This window comes from Vitis vinifera, chromosome 9 (genome assembly GCF_030704535.1).
Source record: "Vitis vinifera cultivar Pinot Noir 40024 chromosome 9, ASM3070453v1".
Classification (NCBI taxonomy): Eukaryota; Viridiplantae; Streptophyta; class Magnoliopsida; order Vitales; family Vitaceae; genus Vitis; species Vitis vinifera.
In genome coordinates this window covers 1,671,741-1,689,784 of record NC_081813.1, presented here as the reverse complement: position 1 = coordinate 1,689,784, position 18,044 = coordinate 1,671,741, and the positions used below count along the sequence as shown (strand labels likewise).

The following is an 18,044-nucleotide window of genomic DNA, read 5'->3' as shown; positions in this document are numbered from 1 at the left end:
ATATAGCCAAGAGATCTACCAGCTCTTTCACCTGATCTCTCTCAAATTGTTCAAAGACAGCTAACATCCAGTCAAAACATGTATCAACCCTGTCATTTTCTATAGAAAAATCTGTACCACAGCTTGTAATTACATACAGAATCTGGAAAACCTGATCCACATAAACCCCACTTCCTTTACAAAGAATAAGAACACACTGGAGTCTTAATGCAAAGCGAAAAAAAAAGAATCAATCAGAGCCCAAATCCTATACAAGTACCTATCTGTAGTTTAATCTCAATCTGTATACTGGTCAGAACAAACAACTCAAATCCAGATATCCTCAAATTCCTCAAAAAAGTAATAAATCACGAAAAAAAATTAAGGAAAAAGGACGGTAGCTTCAAATCTGAACGGCCCCTGAGCCTTGTGCCTGGCCTGGTTCTGGGCCAAGGTTTGACATTCCCACTTCTTGCTTCTCCTTGATGGAATTGATCTTCTCGAGCTTCAAACCAGCTCTGAATCTGGCAATGAAGGTATCAGCCTTGGTGTTGACATCTGGGCTAGGGCAGAACAATGGCTGGGCCGAGTCTCCGCCTTCGGTCTCGGACTTTAGACTGGTTGATCGGCTAGGTCCCTTGCTTGATGGGGATCCGATGTAGTCTAAATCTGGCGAGCCACTGCGCGAGCTATTCGTACTTTTGATCCTAACATAATCTCCATGGACAACAAACTTCCAATCCGGCATTTTGAACGGCGGCGGCGGCGGCGGTGGAGGCGGTACTGGTATCAATAGTGATTCACTGCCAGCATATGGATTGCCATCTACACTGTTGAAACTGCTTGATTTTTCCGGTATTGGGGGTTTACTGGCATTGAGAGGATGGTCGTATGGATGTGATCGTGATAGGGCAATTTTGGTCTTGGTTTTACCAGCATATGCTCTTGAAGCTGGTGGCGGCGGTGGGGGTGGGGGTGGCGGGGGAACTGTGAGAAACCTCTTGGATTTGCCTTTCTTGGAGGAGAACAGATTGTGAAAGACAGAATTTGGCGGTGGGGGCAGAGGAGGTGGTGGCGGAGGGGATGGCGGCGGTCGGAGAGGCTGATCAGAGTGAGGTGAATTGTGAAGAATGGTGTCCAAGTTTTCCATGCTCTTTTGTCTTTGCTTCTTTTTCTTGTTCCTTTGATAGTAAAGTGAGGTCAAAAACTCCTTGGTTGCACCTCCTCTCTTCCGATCACTTTTCTCACTCCTCCGCTCCACTGCCAATGGCGGCGGAGGTGGTGGTGGTGGCGGCGGCGGCGGCGGCGCAGCCTGAACTCTCTTGGACTCAAAACTGCTATTTTCCCTTGTTTCTCTCCTTTCTTCCCTTGCAACTGCCTGAAACGATCGCTTCACTTTCCGCTTAACCACCGGCGGTGGAGGTGGTGGTGGTGGCGGCGATGGAGGCAGTGGCGGAGATGGAGGACGGGGCGGAATATGACTAAGAACTTTCTCCTTGGGACTAATCATAGAAGTGTTGTCGACATCTATATTTTTTACCTCGCAATAATCTTGATCTTCATATCTCCGGCGAATATAAAGCTGGCGATGAGACCCCAAAACTCGATGATTATCCAACTGGGTGTCATCAAAAGACCGCCACCGCCCATCCCCGCCGGCCCATGCAGACTCTTGCCGGAGATCCGGGTAGGAGCTGCTGCTCCTCATCCTCCTCATTCCACCATATCCACTGATCCTCTCCTCATAACAATGTCCATGGTTTGATCTCTGCGTACTCTCTTCCGGCACCTCCGAAACACTGCTTTCCATATCAGAGCTTCCACCTCCACCTCCTCGGCTGAGAAAACCGCAGATGATGGCGAAGAGGACGAGCACAAGGTTGAGAGAGTCCCAGCTCTTCTTCACCATGTTTGGCTTGAAAATGTAGGAAGTGAAGGAGAGAATAGGAGGCAAAACAAAGACTATGAAGAGGAGTGCGGTGAGAGGCAAGAATATGATGAGAAAGCCCGAGCTGAGGAAGATGGAGGAGGGCGATCTGCTGCTGCGGCGGCGCCGGTGGCCGGAGGAGGCTGGCATCCAAAATGGGGTTGTGGCCCCTTCTTCTTCCATGGTTTCCAAAGTATTTTTTTTGCTTCTTGTGTTTTGGTTTTGGTTTTGCTTTTGTGATGATTGCTTATATAAAGCAAAGCATTAACCATGTTTTATTTTTATTAAATTGTATATAATAATATTTTTTTATTAGACGTGGGGTCATTCAATTTCTTATTTCCAAATTGTGGAAAAACATGATTTTATATTGGAGAAAATCATTACCCCACTATGGGACAATCACATGCATGGCAAATTTTGGATAAGTCCACCGATGCCATCAATTATATTAAAAATTATAATTGAATTTGTCAAAAAAATAAAAAATTCCATCCTAATTATTCCAATAGAAATTGTTGGAATATGTGCAATGATTTATGAAAAAAATTAGAAAAAACGAGAAAGAAAGAACATGTAAATTTAACATGATTCGACAAATTGCTTATGTCCACAGCAAACTCAATCCTAATTGTTTCATGAAATTATCGTCACTCTGCTTTACTCCGATATTTACCCATTTTTTTTCATATGTCTTTCGCTAAAATATCAGCCACATACTACAACAGAAATTAATCTAAATCATTAAACGAGAATATGAAAATTTTTCTCCATAAATATTAAACTTTTGTAGTCGAGTTCTTTGAACATTAGGGTGCTAATTGCACTCGCCATAATTAGTATCGAGTAATTACTTGCGAGATCACTATTTAATTCCAAAAATCTACCCTACAAATTATTTTTAAAGCTTTATGGTGAAATTAATGAACAGGCTAAGATTTGAAAATTAAAGAAAAAGAATTCGGTCATGGTCGTACAAACCGCGTCGATCCAAAAATACTTGGAGTGTGGCGCTCCCTTGAATAAAGGCATGTGCAAAAGAAAGTGACAAAAAAAACCCACAAAAAAGTGGGTATAACTTATAAACATGGGGATGGAAAAGCGTGTGTTGATTTGTTACAAGTCTTTTTCAAGCCATATTTTTTTAATATATATATCAACCCATATTCTTTTTCTTGCAAACCAAACACCTTTATCATATCATTAATAATTGTATGAACTGTTCCTAGCTTTTCCCCCAAGCTTTTCAAACTTTGCTTACCTAATCTAGACTTAGCTAGCCATGGCTGTAATGGGTTTTTAACAGTTTTTTTCAAGAAACTTACTGTAGTTTTGAGTGGAAGACTGGAAGTTGGTGGTTTGAAAGCTGTTAGTGTTGATTTTTAGGGTTTTTTTTTTAGGGCTTTTCAAAGTCATACTTGTGAAAGCAAATGGTCAAGTGGGTTGAGGCCCCATTTGTTAAAGTAAACTTTCAATGGGTTGGCTTGGATAGTGATACTTTTTTTTTTAGTGTCATAATTTGAAAAATCATTTTTAAGGATTTATTTTTATCTTTTTATTTTTTATTTTTTAGTTGCATTTTTGGTTGCAAGAAACTATTTTACTATTGATAAGGATGATTAAGGGTGACAATTCATGTTGATGCATCGTGTTCATGTCGTGTCAAAGTTTAGGTATTCTATTATATAGATCAATCCAAACTCGACATGAATAATAATCGAGTTGAGTTAGATTTTGTATAAATTTATATGATTAATGTTTCGATTAAATATGTTTATAACTTAATTGATTAATTATTTAAAAATAATTTTAAATGACTTAAATATGAGTTAAATAATTTAAAATTATAATTAGATTAATTAGTGAGATGCAGGATTATTAAATTGGTCAATTCAGATCAAATTTGTATTATACAAATTGACCAAAAAACGACCTATTTGTTAAATAGTATATATAAATTAACACAAATTTGAATCAAACTTATTCATATTTAATCCAAATCCGTAAAAAAATATGTTATATTCAAGTTAATATTTGATTTTTTTTATTCAGTTAAAAATAACTTATTGATATCATCCAATATAATTAAAGTAAACTTGTTATCAATAGGTTTAATTTAATTATGTTGGATAATGTTAATAGATTATTTTTATCTAAATAAAAAAAAATTAAATATTTTAATTTTTTTATTTAATAAAAAAAACAAACACCATCTTATCTTCGTATGAAGGTGAGTGGCAGAGAAACAAAGAGAACGCTGTGACGTGAGGGTTTGGGAAATAAAAAAGGCAGAGCATGGGGGTTGTAGTGGTACTCAGGAGAGAAGCCACATGATGGAATTGGAGTCTCTCCAAAGCTTCTCTGTCAGAGAGCAACTTTTTTCTATGTCAGACTGAGATTCATACTCATGTGAGGCTGCAGTTTCCCATGAAAAAATAAATATCTGAAGATTATTAATTTCTATTATTTATAACGGAAAATAGTATAGATTTCGAGAATCAATGACGGTTTCGCAAATTATTTTAAAAACAATTTTTTATGTTTAGGAAAATACTTGTATCAATCATAAAATAATTTTTTTTTTAAATATCTTTTAATTATTTTTTATTATTTTCGAAAAATTATTTTTTAAAAATATTTATATAAATATAAAATATAAAAACAGTAAACAAACCTTTGTTCTTAAACACAGTAGAAACACAGTCTATATATTTTTAATTGTTTTTTACATGATAATTTGAAAAAAAAAAAAAAAAAAAGACCTGTACTTTTATATAGAACATATCATGAAAAATGTTTCCCGTATTTAAATTTTTAAATAAAATTTTATTCTAGAAAATAATTGAATATCGTTTTTAAAAAACATTATCATATAAATCATATTTTCTATAACTTGCTTTTAAAAACTGTTTTTTATTCTTCAAATTAAAAACAAGTTAAAAAAATATAACCCAACATACTCATGTTTTCTTTTTGTTTTTAAAAATTGGTATAAAAAATTTCTACTTGTTTTTAAAAAATTATTCTCTATTTTACTATTTTACTTTGCTTTTCAGACAACATCGATCAAATAGTGTTAAAAAAACTTTAAAATATTTTTCTGTTTTCAAGGCTCTAGGTTTCCAAAATTAGAACCGAGTTTGGGGATGATGGCTGGTGGGTAAGAGACTGGAAACACAAAGTAGAATGAAGTGGGTGCTGGTGGCTGGATGAAGTGGGTGGCAAGATGGCCAATGGTGGCTGTGGAGGAAGGTGGTGGTGGTGGTGGGTTTTTCTGGTGTTATTGATAAGGTTCCATAAAAAAAAATATAGTAGAAAAAACTTAATAAAGAATTGCTAATCTTAGTCAAGTTTCATGAGAGTTCATTAAAATTCACCCCATACCCATCAATCATTTCAGTTCAAAAAGACCACAAAATCATCACCCATTAGGAATGGCTTTTCTACCAAGATAATCTCAGACAATGAGAGACAGTTCCAGCCATTTCAGTACTAAACAAAGCAAGTTCTTATTCTTTACAATTTTCATTTACTAGTCCCTAGCTCATAAACATCCCAATAAATGGTATCAAACAGTTGGGTAGAGTAATATACACAGTTCGTATTATGCACAAAGCTAAAGAGATACCTAAATATCGTATAAGTTTCAGACTGCTAAACCTTGGGCAACACCGTTTTTCTGCATTGGTGCTTTGCTAAGATTACCGTATGGAGGGCTTTATCATACACATCACTTGTTCGGACTTTATCTGAAGCAGCTCCATACAAATGGCAGGAACCAAGATGGAATTGTAGTGATCAACTAGAATATCATAACAGCTACTGTAATCACCATGGCAATTGTACATATCAAAGCCTGCAATAATAACATTTGGGATTAATAAGAGATCAAGGGCAGACCAAAGGGGCACGAATAGTTTGCAACTTCTTCAATTCAAATGGAGTAATTACAAATAACAGAGTTTTGTGTTACAATAAGTAGTTTTAGGACTTCTTAGTCTTTCTAGTTGCTTTGTTCAAAATATAATGTCCTAGTTTGGAAGAGAATACAACCAAGGGATTTCTTCTCTTTACTGATAAATTTTGCTCTTCCATGAAAAGAAATTCATGGGAAAAGAAATGAAAAAAGTTGGGTCGGCATGGAAACCTCTTGTGAGTGTGCGTGTGTGAGAAAGAGAGATGAAAACAACGGTGTGTGTGTGTTTGTGTGTGTGAGGGGGGGAGAGAGAGAGAGAGAGAGAGGGAGAGATGAAAACATGGGCCCAATAGCAGCCACTCTAATGAGGTTATAAAGAATAATAATGGCTTGTATAATGGTAGGAAAATAGTTTCCATCGTTAACAGCATTACAGAGGTTACCATTGTAAAAGCCATAGTTCGGTTACTTATAATTCAAGGATGCATGTAAACAAAGTTCAGATGAGGTTATCATTCTTGAACAGAACTAGAACTTCAATAGGGATATTTGCCTGAAATGTGAAGTGCCATCCATAAAAAACTTTTTAGTACAGATATATAATCAGGCCTAGGAGAGGGAAAAAATGCTTAACCCATTGGTTAACATAAGGGAAAGTAGCTCAGTTTATTGAGAAGCAAGCACGGTGCTCTCTCCCCATATTTCTTTCCTGCACACTTAAACACAGTTCATGAGGTTGTTCAGATGCTCCTTCCTGCCCCACTCACGACCCTGCTTCAACATATCACTTGTCCTATCATCATCTCAACCCCACCCTTTTCCAGTTGTAAAGGGACGGTAAGGCTTTGGTGTCTTGGCTCAGCCAAGATTAAATTTTATTATTTCAATTTTTCTGAAAAAGTATTCATTTTTATGGTATTAAGAGTGCGTTTGGTAGTGATTTTAGAAAGTGTTTCTAGTCTTTCTAATATTTGAAAATTTTTATCTTTCAAGTATTAAATATGCTAAAAACACTTCCTAGAATCACTATCAAATACACTCTAAATTTGTCGTTCAAAAACAGTATTAAATCAATATAATAAAAATAAACATTATGCAGAGCCAAAAGATTAAAAGTACAGGAACAAAATGAGGATCAAATATAAACAAAAAAGCAAACAAAGAGAACATAAATTTAAACCTTGAGTAGAACACTTACAGCAATTGCAGAGGCAGCAAGTCCTGCTCGTTCCCTAGGATCCTTTTGATAGTAGTTACAGAAATAGAGAATTGTAGCATAGTACCACATCAATGGGAAAGCAAATCCAAGCAGAAGACTGCAAAAGGAAGTTAAGCCTATGAAAGGGCGGAAGAGGAATGGAGGGGTTGGTGGGAGGAAGAAGAACAAAAGGAGCAGGAAACTCACGAAAACCATCCTATTCCACAGCCAAAGCAAGGAAGGGGTTTGTCGTAGACTCCCAAATTGGGGTTTTCATCATCTTTAAGAAGGATATAATCACCATTTTGATATTCCTTTCCATCTGTGGAGAGCCCTGCATTTTCTAATCATAGGAGAACAGTTTTCATAAATGGCTTAGATTACATGAAAACGACAATTTAAAATGATCTTTCAGATTTCCATCTAAAAAGCTAACAACAGAATTATAGCATTTCCAAGATCATCCCCAAAAAGGCATTTCCAACACCAAAACATGGACCTGACATGGAACAATATTCAACAAAATTTGACAGGCCAGCCCCAAAACCTTTTTAAGATTTCAGGAGAGACTCAAAGCTTTTCAAATCAGACAAGCTCTACTACATGCACTAGGCATATCACAAATAAATTCAAATTACAAAGGTAGAAGTTGGAAATTAAGCACACAACACCTCTAGTTAAAATACAAGCACAATGAAACAGTCCACTGCTCGACAGGAGTGTCCCACTAAAGACAATTAGCCACCAACCAAAGGGCATTGTCAAAACTCACAAGATTGAAAAGCACCAAAAACACCGTTCATTAGGAGAACTACCCGAAGTAATTGGAGATTTAAGGCTTTCTCGAGTTGAGTAGACATTAAATGGTGTAGCATTTCTCACATCTTATATGTTCTAGACTTTTTGAATTAAGTTTCCTTGCAAATGTTCAACTGGTGTTAACTTACTAAGTTTTGAAAGATTCAGAAGCATAACCGTTTGCCAGTTCAATATGTTAATCCAGATCCAGTTGTGGCATTGAAAGGATGCCCCATAATCAATACATAGAAAAATTCTAACACTCATCCATTCATGTTGAGCAAATAGCTTTCACATTAGATGCTCCATTCACCATATATTCAAAATCAAAACGAAAAAACTCCAGTTTCAATAGTGTCCTAGAAATTAATCATCTAAACAAAACCAACAAATAATCTATTAAGCTTTCTGGGATAAAGTACATTTCAAACAAATCTTTACTAAGCGGCCTTATACATGATGGTGAAACCAGGATCTCTCACTTTGAATTGTTCACCAAGCAGCCAATAATCAAGAGGTTCTGCTATTTGGACACGCTTCATATTATTGACTCACAACACATCAAAAGTGTTTATCTTATAGAAAATAGATGTCTCAAATGTTGATGTGCCCAACGAGTTAAACCAGTAGTTGATCAGCTTACAACCTCTAGCAACAATATCAACAATAAACTTGATAACCATGTACAAACTAGTACAGCACCAAAACCATTACCAAATAACATCAGATATAGGAATTTCAAGAGGCATCACATGATAGCAGATTCTCCCCCCAGACAAACAGTATTGGGTGAAGGGTACAAGCAATCACAAACGGATATTAATATAAATCCAAGAAGAAGTTTCATACTCTGATCCATGTATCCTACTGATACTTTAGCAAGTTGATACCCTCAGCTCCTTAGTCTGCCTTTCAATGCGCCTGCTAAATGAAATACAAGCAAATTGAGAAGCATAAGTTAAGAAATTTAGTTAGAAATTTATAATTCAAAAAATAGAGGAAATCCAATCTACCGAAAAATTAACTCCTTTTATGTGACTATGCATAGATGTCAAACAAAGTACAGTGCTCATCTAATCTATTTCTTTGACTCATATTGAAACTTGAGAGATCAAAAAGAGAAGTTTTCACATTCATGAAAAATAAATAAGTAAATAGTCCACCAGTTGGAGGAGAAAAGTACAAAATTAAACATGGTTGATGTCACCTTACAGGAACCCAGCTGTCCAGTAATCACTTCAGCTAGATCACTAATGGGATCCAACTTGGATCGCAGAGGGACAATGAAACTTAGCACTAGTTCACTAGTTGTTTATCAATTCATCTTGTCAGCTAAGCCAAAACTAATTTAGCAGGGTCAGTGGTTAACTTTCCTCGCAATTGATTCCTAGTGTGCTAGATCTCTCAAGCAGATCTCATATTAAAGCAAACCTGTCCTTGCTTGCTGGGACAATAGCACCATAAAAACAGGAGAAATAAACAGAGAAGGAGATAGAATGGGGAAGATAATAGGTCTCTCATTGATGGCTATGCCCAAATGAGACGCCAGACAAATACTGCCTCTGCCAAATAAACACAGATACTGAAATCCTGGTCACAGAAGCTATTATACTTGCAAACATTGTAACATTAAATTATATATCTAATTAAACAGTGAAATCCGTTACCAAACTTATGAGGAAACTCAATTGCTCTCTTAATAACCAAAAAAAGGGTTTTATTTTGAGTCTTAGATAGTCAGGAGCCAAATGATTTTTACATAATAAAAATGCAATACTTGGAATTAAAGAGATGCTTATTCTCATTGGCAAGCAACATTTACTTTCAGGACCCAAATCCTGATCAATAAGAAGAAAGGGTTACCAAACTGAGACATGGGGATAAATATTTCCTGTATAATATGGGAAATTATTCTCTTAATCCAAGCATCACTTGTGTCTTAAAACAACTACACACCAAACCCCACAACCCAAAATCTCTGCTCCTCCTCTTCCTGTGGTCCCATCTCTGGCTCAAAAGTGGTAATTGTTCAATATCACTCCTCCCGATTAAATTAAAGGCCAACCTATTTTGTCTCTCTAGCATCTTGACAAGGGTAAAGCACTTCATGGTTTGTTGCTATCATAAAAGTTGAATGGTGGGTTCAAACAACTATTGAAGCCAGACATCATTTCCAGTAATAAATGATGGAGCTCTCAGAGTATCTCACCCCATCCTTCTTCAAGATGGCTCTGCACTAAAGAGTGTTGCCCAAAATATCAATCCTGGATAACTACTAAAAAGGCTCTTACATGTGATACAGCCTTTTAGCACATTTCCCATAGGGACTCTGAAAACTATATGTCTACATTGGTTAACCCTACTCACTTATCAAACCCCACCCCTTTTCTGATTGGCACTTATCCAATCCCACTACTGTACCTCCTTGGTTTAATTAAACAGTACAGGCCCAAATAAAGGATGATATGAAAATCACCATTGCTTTTTTAACTTGTGTCATGTCTAAGACTCGTTACTAAAAATTTCACTGGATCACTTGGAGCCACCAACATAACAACAATAAATCATTCAACTAAGATTCTCATTCAACGGGAAAAGTCGAGGCATGATAACGGACAAGGGGCTATAATATAATCAAATGCGACAAACAACACATAACACATAACACGATCAAATAGATTTAACAGCTATCCATATCTTATGAGGTTGGGAATTACCCTCAACATAGAGGCAACAAACTGCAGAACAGATTTAATAGCCACCCATATCACTAACAATTGCTAACAATTTCCTCTATTCCAAATTGCAATCTGAATATCACCAAACACTATCAATACTCATAATCTGATTCAACCTCCATAAAAAGTAGAAGATGGGAATACCTTATTCAACTTTAAGGAACTTAAACAAAACCCAATAACAGAAAACCACGATTGTCTCAATGGAAAACGTATCAATACTCAATAGCAACCATAAAGACAGAAAATACTTAAGAAACAATCCAAGTAATAAAAAATGATATTTTTATGACATCCCTTCAAGAAAGCAAAGAACCCAAAGGAAGAAATCAATAAAGAATATTGGCAAATTTTGCACTCAATACAAATAAAATAACCCCCCAAAAAATACCCTTCTTTTTCCCCTCAAAATCACAAGAATAATTTCTATCTCTAAGAAAGACACGACTGAAATACATATATGACAAAGCATCTGATCAAAACCCAGCAATCCAAAAGGCAAAAACAAATGTGTTCGTCAAAACCCAGATAAAAGAAAACGAATTAAAACCAAAGGTCCAAAACCCATTAAAGATGAAGAACAAAATTGATCAAACGCATAAAAATCAACAGCAGATTATGCAAACTGAGTACTGAAATTCAAACATGTAACAGAAACAGAGAAAAAGGAGACAACTCGTTGGTTGAGTAACAGTGATGGAAGAAGCGGCTTCTGCTGAAAGTGAAGCTGCCTCTGTTGAGAACTGCCTTTTCCCTCTTGGGCCCTTCAGAAAAAGTGTAGGATTTGCCTCGACTCATCGATCGATGAGGACTTCAATACACTGTTTTCTCTCTGGTTTTATGAACGGGAGATTGATACTGCCAAGGAGAGGTTGGTCGGTACAAGGAAACTCATAAAACGACGTCGTTTTATCTCGAATGCTCTCTTAATCATGACTTGTGTTCTATGGAATATGCCCTTGGCTTCCTTAGGAGAATAAGAGATGGAATTTCAATGCGACCTTTCTTTTTCTTTTTTTTTTGTCTAATTATAATTTTTTTGGGTATGACCTTTAAATAAAAATTTGGATATATTAATCAATTTATTACAAAAATATCCGAATTATCCTCATTTAAAATGTGGTTTTTGAATAAAAATTTAAAAATAATTGCACAATAATTCAAAAAATAAAAGTCATAAATGAAATTTGTCCTAAATGGAAAAAATTTTAAACTTGTTTTTGATATGTCCAAAATTAATACAAGAAAAAAAATCCGAATGCCCATATTCAAATTATTTGATTACTGATGATTATTATATTAGAAATTATTACTAATTGACATAATTTAGGAAAATATCTAAATTGATTAATTATATTACCTATTTTGGTCACATCACTAATAATAAATGTGAACCAATGATTTATTAAAAAAAATGTCTAAAATTGATTTTTAATTGAAGAAATGCAATGTTAATATTTATATTTATTTGAAAATATTATCTACAAATGATTAATGTCAAGTGCAACAATGTCGCTTTTAAGTATAAAGAAAGTCATGCAAATAATGACTCTTATAATAAGTTAATAGGGTATGATGTTGAAGGTCATAAAAAGGTTTGAGCTATCCTCATCAAACACTAATTAGTTTTTAGATGAGGTTGTTAATTACCGATCTAAAAATTGGTATCAAAGTTAAGGGTTGTAGGTAATTCAAAATGCCTTTTAGAATAGGTATGCAACGTGTAATATATTATATATTATATATTATTACTCGTTGATTATCTCAATCCTTCTATTAATCATAATGTATATGAATGATTTTTATTTCCCAAAAATGTCTAAAAATGATTTTAATTACATATAAAAATTCATATAAAGAAAGAAAATGTATGCTTAAAAATTATATCTTAAGCTAATAATTTGTTTTTATGAAATTATTTCAAAAATACTAAAAACAAGATTATAGATGTGTGTCAATTATGTTTAATTGTCAATCAATTTTTAAAATATTAAAAATAAAAACATGTTTTGGTTATCTTTGAGTGCAAAATAATGTGAAGTATATTATGATTTACGAAAATTGAAATGAAAGAATACTTAAATTAGACTTTTTTCATTCATTTTACATCATTTTTATGATTGGAACATAATAGGTTTCAAAATATATAAAAGATGATTAAAATAATTTCTCAAAAAAATGTTACAAAATATCATATCATACCATATATTAACAAATAAGACCTATTACACTTTACCCATAACCTATACCTTGTTTTTTATATTGCTCCCTTATATTTAAAGTTGATCAATATATCATTGATATTTCATAAATATATGCAATGTATATTTATTGTACAACGATGTTAGTTGTAACGAAAGAAAGACACCTCTATTGAAACACGTGAAATGTTTATGTGAGGACAGAATTGTCATTTCATTTTAAAACTCTAACATAGCCCTCTAATTACCTTTAATTATTTAGTCCTAAAACCTTAAATTGTACAATTGCCTTCCTTTCGCAACGTCATGCACAACAAATATACATTATATGTATTTATAAAATATGAAGGGTATATTGCTCAATTTTAAATGTGAGAGGACAATGTGAAAAAATGGTATAAATTGGGGGTGAAGTGTAATAAACCCTAAAAAATAATTTTCATATTTTGTTATTTTATAATGTATTTTATAGGTTATTTTAATAAATTATTTTTTAATTAAGTCATTTTTCTTTTTAATTTTTATGATATTGGAATATATATATATATAATTTTATAGGTTGTTTTAATAAATTATTATTATTTTTAATTTAATCACATTTTCAAGTGATTGAAATAAAACCCTAGGGTTTATACCCCTCTCCGGCGGAGCAAGCTCTCAGTCTAAGCTTCTCGCACAATGGAAGAAGAAGAGCCAGAGATCTCATCACAAACCCTAACTCTAACCCCAACTAAGAAGAGGAAGAAAAAGAAGCATGTCAACGTCAAAATGGAGGTCGTCCATGAACACCCAGAAAAGATCCCACCTCTAGTGGGCTATTTCCCATCTGGGTTCGATCCCCACAAACCCCAAGACCATGAATCCGACCCACCACCCGCTGTTAAGGTTTTCAGAAACAAGGCTAGAGCCAACCGATTACAGCTTGTTGTGAGCCCAAATGATTCCAAGGTCAACTTCGTTGGCACCAGCTACTCCGGCGAAGCCGCGTCGGCTCAGGTCTGCACCTATGCTCTTGGGGTTCTTGATAAGGAGACCCAGACGTTGAAGATCGTTCCTATTGCGTCTAATAAGGTATTTTTAATATTGTCGTCTGTTTGGTTGCTGGGAAAGTGCAGGGAATAAAAGAAAAAAAGTTACAGTTTTATGGCTTATGATAGTGGGGTTCTAGATAAGGTTGTTCCTTTTGCGTCCAGTATTGTGTTTTTGATGTTTTTGTCTGTTTGGTTGCTGGGAAAGTGCAGGAAAGGATACTGAATGAAAAGAAAGAAAGACTCCTTCCTCTTCCCCCTTATTTTCAAATGTTTTATTGTTATAGATTATGCTGTGAGGGTTTTTTATTAGGAGACTCAGACCTTGATGGTTGTTCCTGTTTAGTCCAATGAGGTGATTTTTAATTTTTCTGTTGATGCTATTTACTTGCTGAGGATGTGCGGGAAGAGAAAAAGGAAGAAAGTGTTTTGAGTGAACTGCGTCGCTCTGTTTGGTTACTGAGGAAACGCAGGAAAGAGAATAGAAAATTTCAAATTATCTGTTTTATGTTGTTTTGATTGCTGCCAAAGTAAATTTGCTTATTTTGCGGTTTCCGGGATGAGAAAACGTAGAGAATAGAAAGAAGAGAAGTAATAGATATTTTATGTTTGCTATTGATTTTCTGTTTGTTAAGGGATGTTTCAATTGTCTTGAATAAGGTAGTTGTGGTAAATTCATGCACTCAAGGATGGTTGTGCAGAAAATTGAGGAAAAAAGGGGGAGCAAAATTCTTAACATGTTTTGTGTTGATTTAGGTTTTGCAAAAGATTGGTTCATTGCCTCTAGTGCAAGGTTTCTCTTAGTAGGTTTACTTAAACTTCTGTTTGCTTGCTAGGGAGTAGTTTGAAAAGAAGAAAAATTTTCTACCCACAGTAGGTGCAACTTATTCCGCAACTGGAGTCAAGTTTCAATTTGTCAAGGAGTTCTCTGTTTGGTTGCAGACAAGCACAAGCATGCACATACTTGTACATACATTACACATTTAGCCATATTTTTGTCATCATAGCTTGCATTTATGTTGAACATGGTGAACTGTCATTTCATTTTCTTTTCTGTGTAAGGTTTCATTTTTCATTTGCAGTATATAATTTTGCGATGATTTTTAGACTTCAAACTGGCTTGGAATGTGATTCTAGATATTTAGGTTGGAACCAAGAGTTGGAGGGTCAGATGCCTCTGTTGATGAACCTTCAAGTTTATTAAAGGGAGAACAAACTGCAGAAGAGAAGGCAGGCAGAATGAGAGATCTAACTAACTTATATGGAACAAAGAAGTCAATTACCCAGGTATGTTCCTTAACTCGTAGTTGGTTGGCAAAATTGTTCTAGTTGCCAATTTCAATTTCCATGAGTTGTAGACATGCATTGTGTACTGTATAATGGGTTAATTCCTATGAACTCTAAAAGGAATGTCTACAACCGAGTTCGTGCATACGTTTTGTGCATATTAGAGAAGTAATTGATTTTTTTTTAAAGTACGAATAGAGTAACTTAGGTTTTCATGGATTGGATGAGAACGATGACAACTCACCTGTTGCAAGTTACCATGCTATGGTTACAATAGGATTTTCAAAACCCAAACAAGCTGCTTAAACTGATATGTGAGATCACAATGATGGCATACTCCTATTTTGGGAGAATACCTACTTGGCTAGAAGTTACTGAAACAGTCTATTACAGTCATCTTCAGATCTTAATTAATATTCTTTTTTTTTTTTCTTTTTGATTATAAGATCTTAATTAATATTCTAACTGGATGCTATCAAGTGATTATTCCACTTCCTACTACATCATGGGTATGCTTCTGGGTCAGTCTACTACATCATGGGTATGTATGCAAAATATTAGGGGCAATCTGGAATGGTTAAAATTTTCCCTATGTATTGACCATATTGTAAAATTCCCATTCAATCCTCCTGTTGTCTTGCATGATTAGAAAGTGCACTACTGTCATTATGTGAGAAATTTTGTAGATTGAATAGCTACAGCCTTCGGAGGCAGAGTATGACCTGGAAATTCCATTCATCAGATGATGGCTCGGGACTAGCAAGGATACTTCTTCCATTGCAATGGCCCGTGTTGAATCATCCATCGTATCTTTTGTGATCATCTTAACCAAGCTTCTTTTGTGTGTGTATAGACAAATAGAATATATTATAAAAGGGCCAACAAAATGCGGGCCCAGGCCAAGTACAATGATGCATCCAGAGATTGCCAAAGGGCATCACTTGTTCTTTTTTTGCCTTTCATTTATCCTTGTAACACATTCAACTAAAATCAACTCACTTTGTCCTTGATTGGTGCCACCTCTAGCTTGCTATTATATATATTGATATTGCGGTAAGGATGGGGGGGTGTACTGTCATCAATCATGTAAGCCTCATTCTGGTATTTACATATGACATTTTTTATTTTACATTGCAGGCTAAGAAATTGCAGGCTCTGAACCAAAAAGATGATCCTAGGTCTCAGAAGGATTTGGACAGGAAACTCAAGGAAGTTGTTATAAACAAGGAGGCGCTTGAAAGTACTTCTGCTCATAGTGCTCGTAATATCCCACCATATGATGATACGGCCACTACACCCCAGGAGGCCTATCGTCTGGACAAGATTATTTTCAAAGGGGAATGGGATTACCTTTTAGATATTCTCGACCTTCTGCAAGCAGGAGTAGAGGTAGAATCCAGTGCTTACTCAAGTTTTGTTTGCAACAGAATCCAAAAATTGAAGGAGCTTGAGGTAAGGATTTAGTGAGTCCTCTGGGTTGGTGGGTGTGAGTTTTGTTTGCGACAGAATCCTGAGGTTTAAGAAGGTTTGATTGTCTGTTTAGAGACATCTTAAAAGCAGAATGATCTATAATGCTCATTTAAAATAATTTTTGGTACCTGTTTCAAGTGACAGATTAGGAATGCTTAGCTAATTCAAAAGGAATCATTGTCTTCCTACCTCTAATATGCCCGATTTGAGTTTACATAAAACTGCATCCTTACAAACCTGTTTGAATATATATAAACATCATCAGGGATTTTGTAAAAGGTTTCAGATACTTATCATGAGAGTGAAACTGGAATGATTCTTTCCTTAATTTTTATTCCAATCACATTACTATGTTCTGATATTGTATGACATATGTTATTGCTGATGAGTGTGATTCTAATTCTCATATCCTTGTCAGATTTGGGATGTTGCCGATAATAATCATGGCCCTTGTTCTCCTCATTTTAATGTCTTCATTAGATTGACGTTGGTTTCATAATTTCTGTTTTCATAGGATGAAGGGGAGAAAACAACGCTTGCCTGCATATTCTCATATATTAATCATCTATTGAAGTACAAAGATCGGAATTCTATGGATGCTTCATCTGCCAAGCACCATAAAATCCCAGGCATCCTGAACCAGAAGTTTTCTTCCATGTTTGCTCTTGATTCAGATTCGAGAAGACTCACTGAAGAGAAGAAAGATCTTCTCATCAGTTATGTCTTGGTGCTCACTCTATATGCTGATGAATTCAGAACTGACCCATCAGATATAGCTAGGGATTTGAGGATGAGTGCAGTAAAGTTGAGAGCACATTTCGAGCATCTGGGTTGCAAGCTCGTGTCTCAGAATAAAGTGACGATGGCTACGCTTCCTGTTCCCCTCACTTTCCCCAGGCTGAGGCAGAAGAGGCGAAGGTAGATGGATTTTTTGTCGAATTTTCAGTCCCCTCTCCATTTATAAAGGCTCAAGGACCTGTTTGGGTGGGCTTGTGCTGGGTTTTGAAGAATGTCTGGTACATTTAAAGCATTCTTGTGTAATGCCTGTCTGAGTTGAAGAGAGAAGGTGAAAAGATTTGTTATTATGGTTGTTTTGGAACAATTTTGACAGAGCATCAGCTCCTGTCAAACTAGACTGATTCACATATAAATCAAACTGCAGATATTCTTTTGACTGCACATTCTATATGATGAGGCATTATACCCCAGATATTCTGTTCAGTGGCAATCACAAGTTTCTTTTTTTATTCTCTCTTCAATCTTCTTTGGATAAAGAGGAATCCATGATATCAGCCTCTGCGTTTGCTTTTATATGTGACCGGAAAGGATGATGGCATGAAATTCATGCAATTTTGGTAGGTGTTTTAAAAAAGAATTTCTATTTTCTAAAAAAAAAAATCAAAAAATAAAATTTTATTTGGTAATTGTTTTCAAAGACAATTTTTAAAATAATTGGCAACTGTTTTTTTATAAATTATTTTATGAGATTTTGTAAAACAGAA

General features: G+C 35.2%; 3 protein-coding genes across 10 annotated transcripts; 1 reads left to right on the top strand and 2 right to left on the bottom strand.

Annotated features, from left to right (window-relative positions):
* Nucleotides 1-79: 79 nt before the first annotated feature.
* Nucleotides 80-2,218, bottom strand: LOC104880208 (formin-like protein 7). The gene has a single exon (XM_010656206.3). It carries the CDS (start codon nucleotides 2,087-2,089, stop codon nucleotides 383-385), a length of 1,707 nt encoding a protein of 568 aa, XP_010654508.1. The 5' UTR covers nucleotides 2,090-2,218; the 3' UTR covers nucleotides 80-382.
* Nucleotides 2,219-5,268: 3,050 nt separating this feature from the next.
* Nucleotides 5,269-11,522, bottom strand: LOC100258284 (large ribosomal subunit protein eL20z). 8 transcript variants are annotated; one of them, XM_019222415.2, is made up of 6 exons: nucleotides 11,233-11,522; nucleotides 10,536-10,628; nucleotides 8,668-8,742; nucleotides 7,228-7,354; nucleotides 7,021-7,138; nucleotides 5,269-5,762 (listed from the first exon to the last, which is right to left on the bottom strand). In XM_019222415.2, exons 3-6 carry the CDS (start codon nucleotides 8,675-8,677, stop codon nucleotides 5,709-5,711), a joined length of 309 nt encoding a protein of 102 aa, XP_019077960.1. In that variant the 5' UTR covers nucleotides 8,678-8,742; nucleotides 10,536-10,628; nucleotides 11,233-11,522; the 3' UTR covers nucleotides 5,269-5,708. The 8 variants fall into 8 exon arrangements, with proteins under 8 accessions (XP_019077960.1, XP_010654507.1, XP_010654504.1 ...); XM_010656205.3 differs by having other exon boundaries at nucleotides 8,668-8,739; XM_010656202.3 differs by having other exon boundaries at nucleotides 7,228-7,363; nucleotides 11,233-11,512.
* Nucleotides 11,523-13,297: 1,775 nt separating this feature from the next.
* On the top strand, nucleotides 13,298-17,721 carry LOC100263424 (uncharacterized). The gene is made up of 4 exons (XM_002278192.5): nucleotides 13,298-13,828; nucleotides 14,923-15,072; nucleotides 16,210-16,524; nucleotides 17,057-17,721. The coding sequence occupies exons 1-4, from the start codon at nucleotides 13,436-13,438 to the stop codon at nucleotides 17,462-17,464; spliced, it is 1,266 nt and encodes a 421-aa protein (XP_002278228.1). The 5' UTR covers nucleotides 13,298-13,435; the 3' UTR covers nucleotides 17,465-17,721.
* Nucleotides 17,722-18,044: the final 323 nt, after the last annotated feature.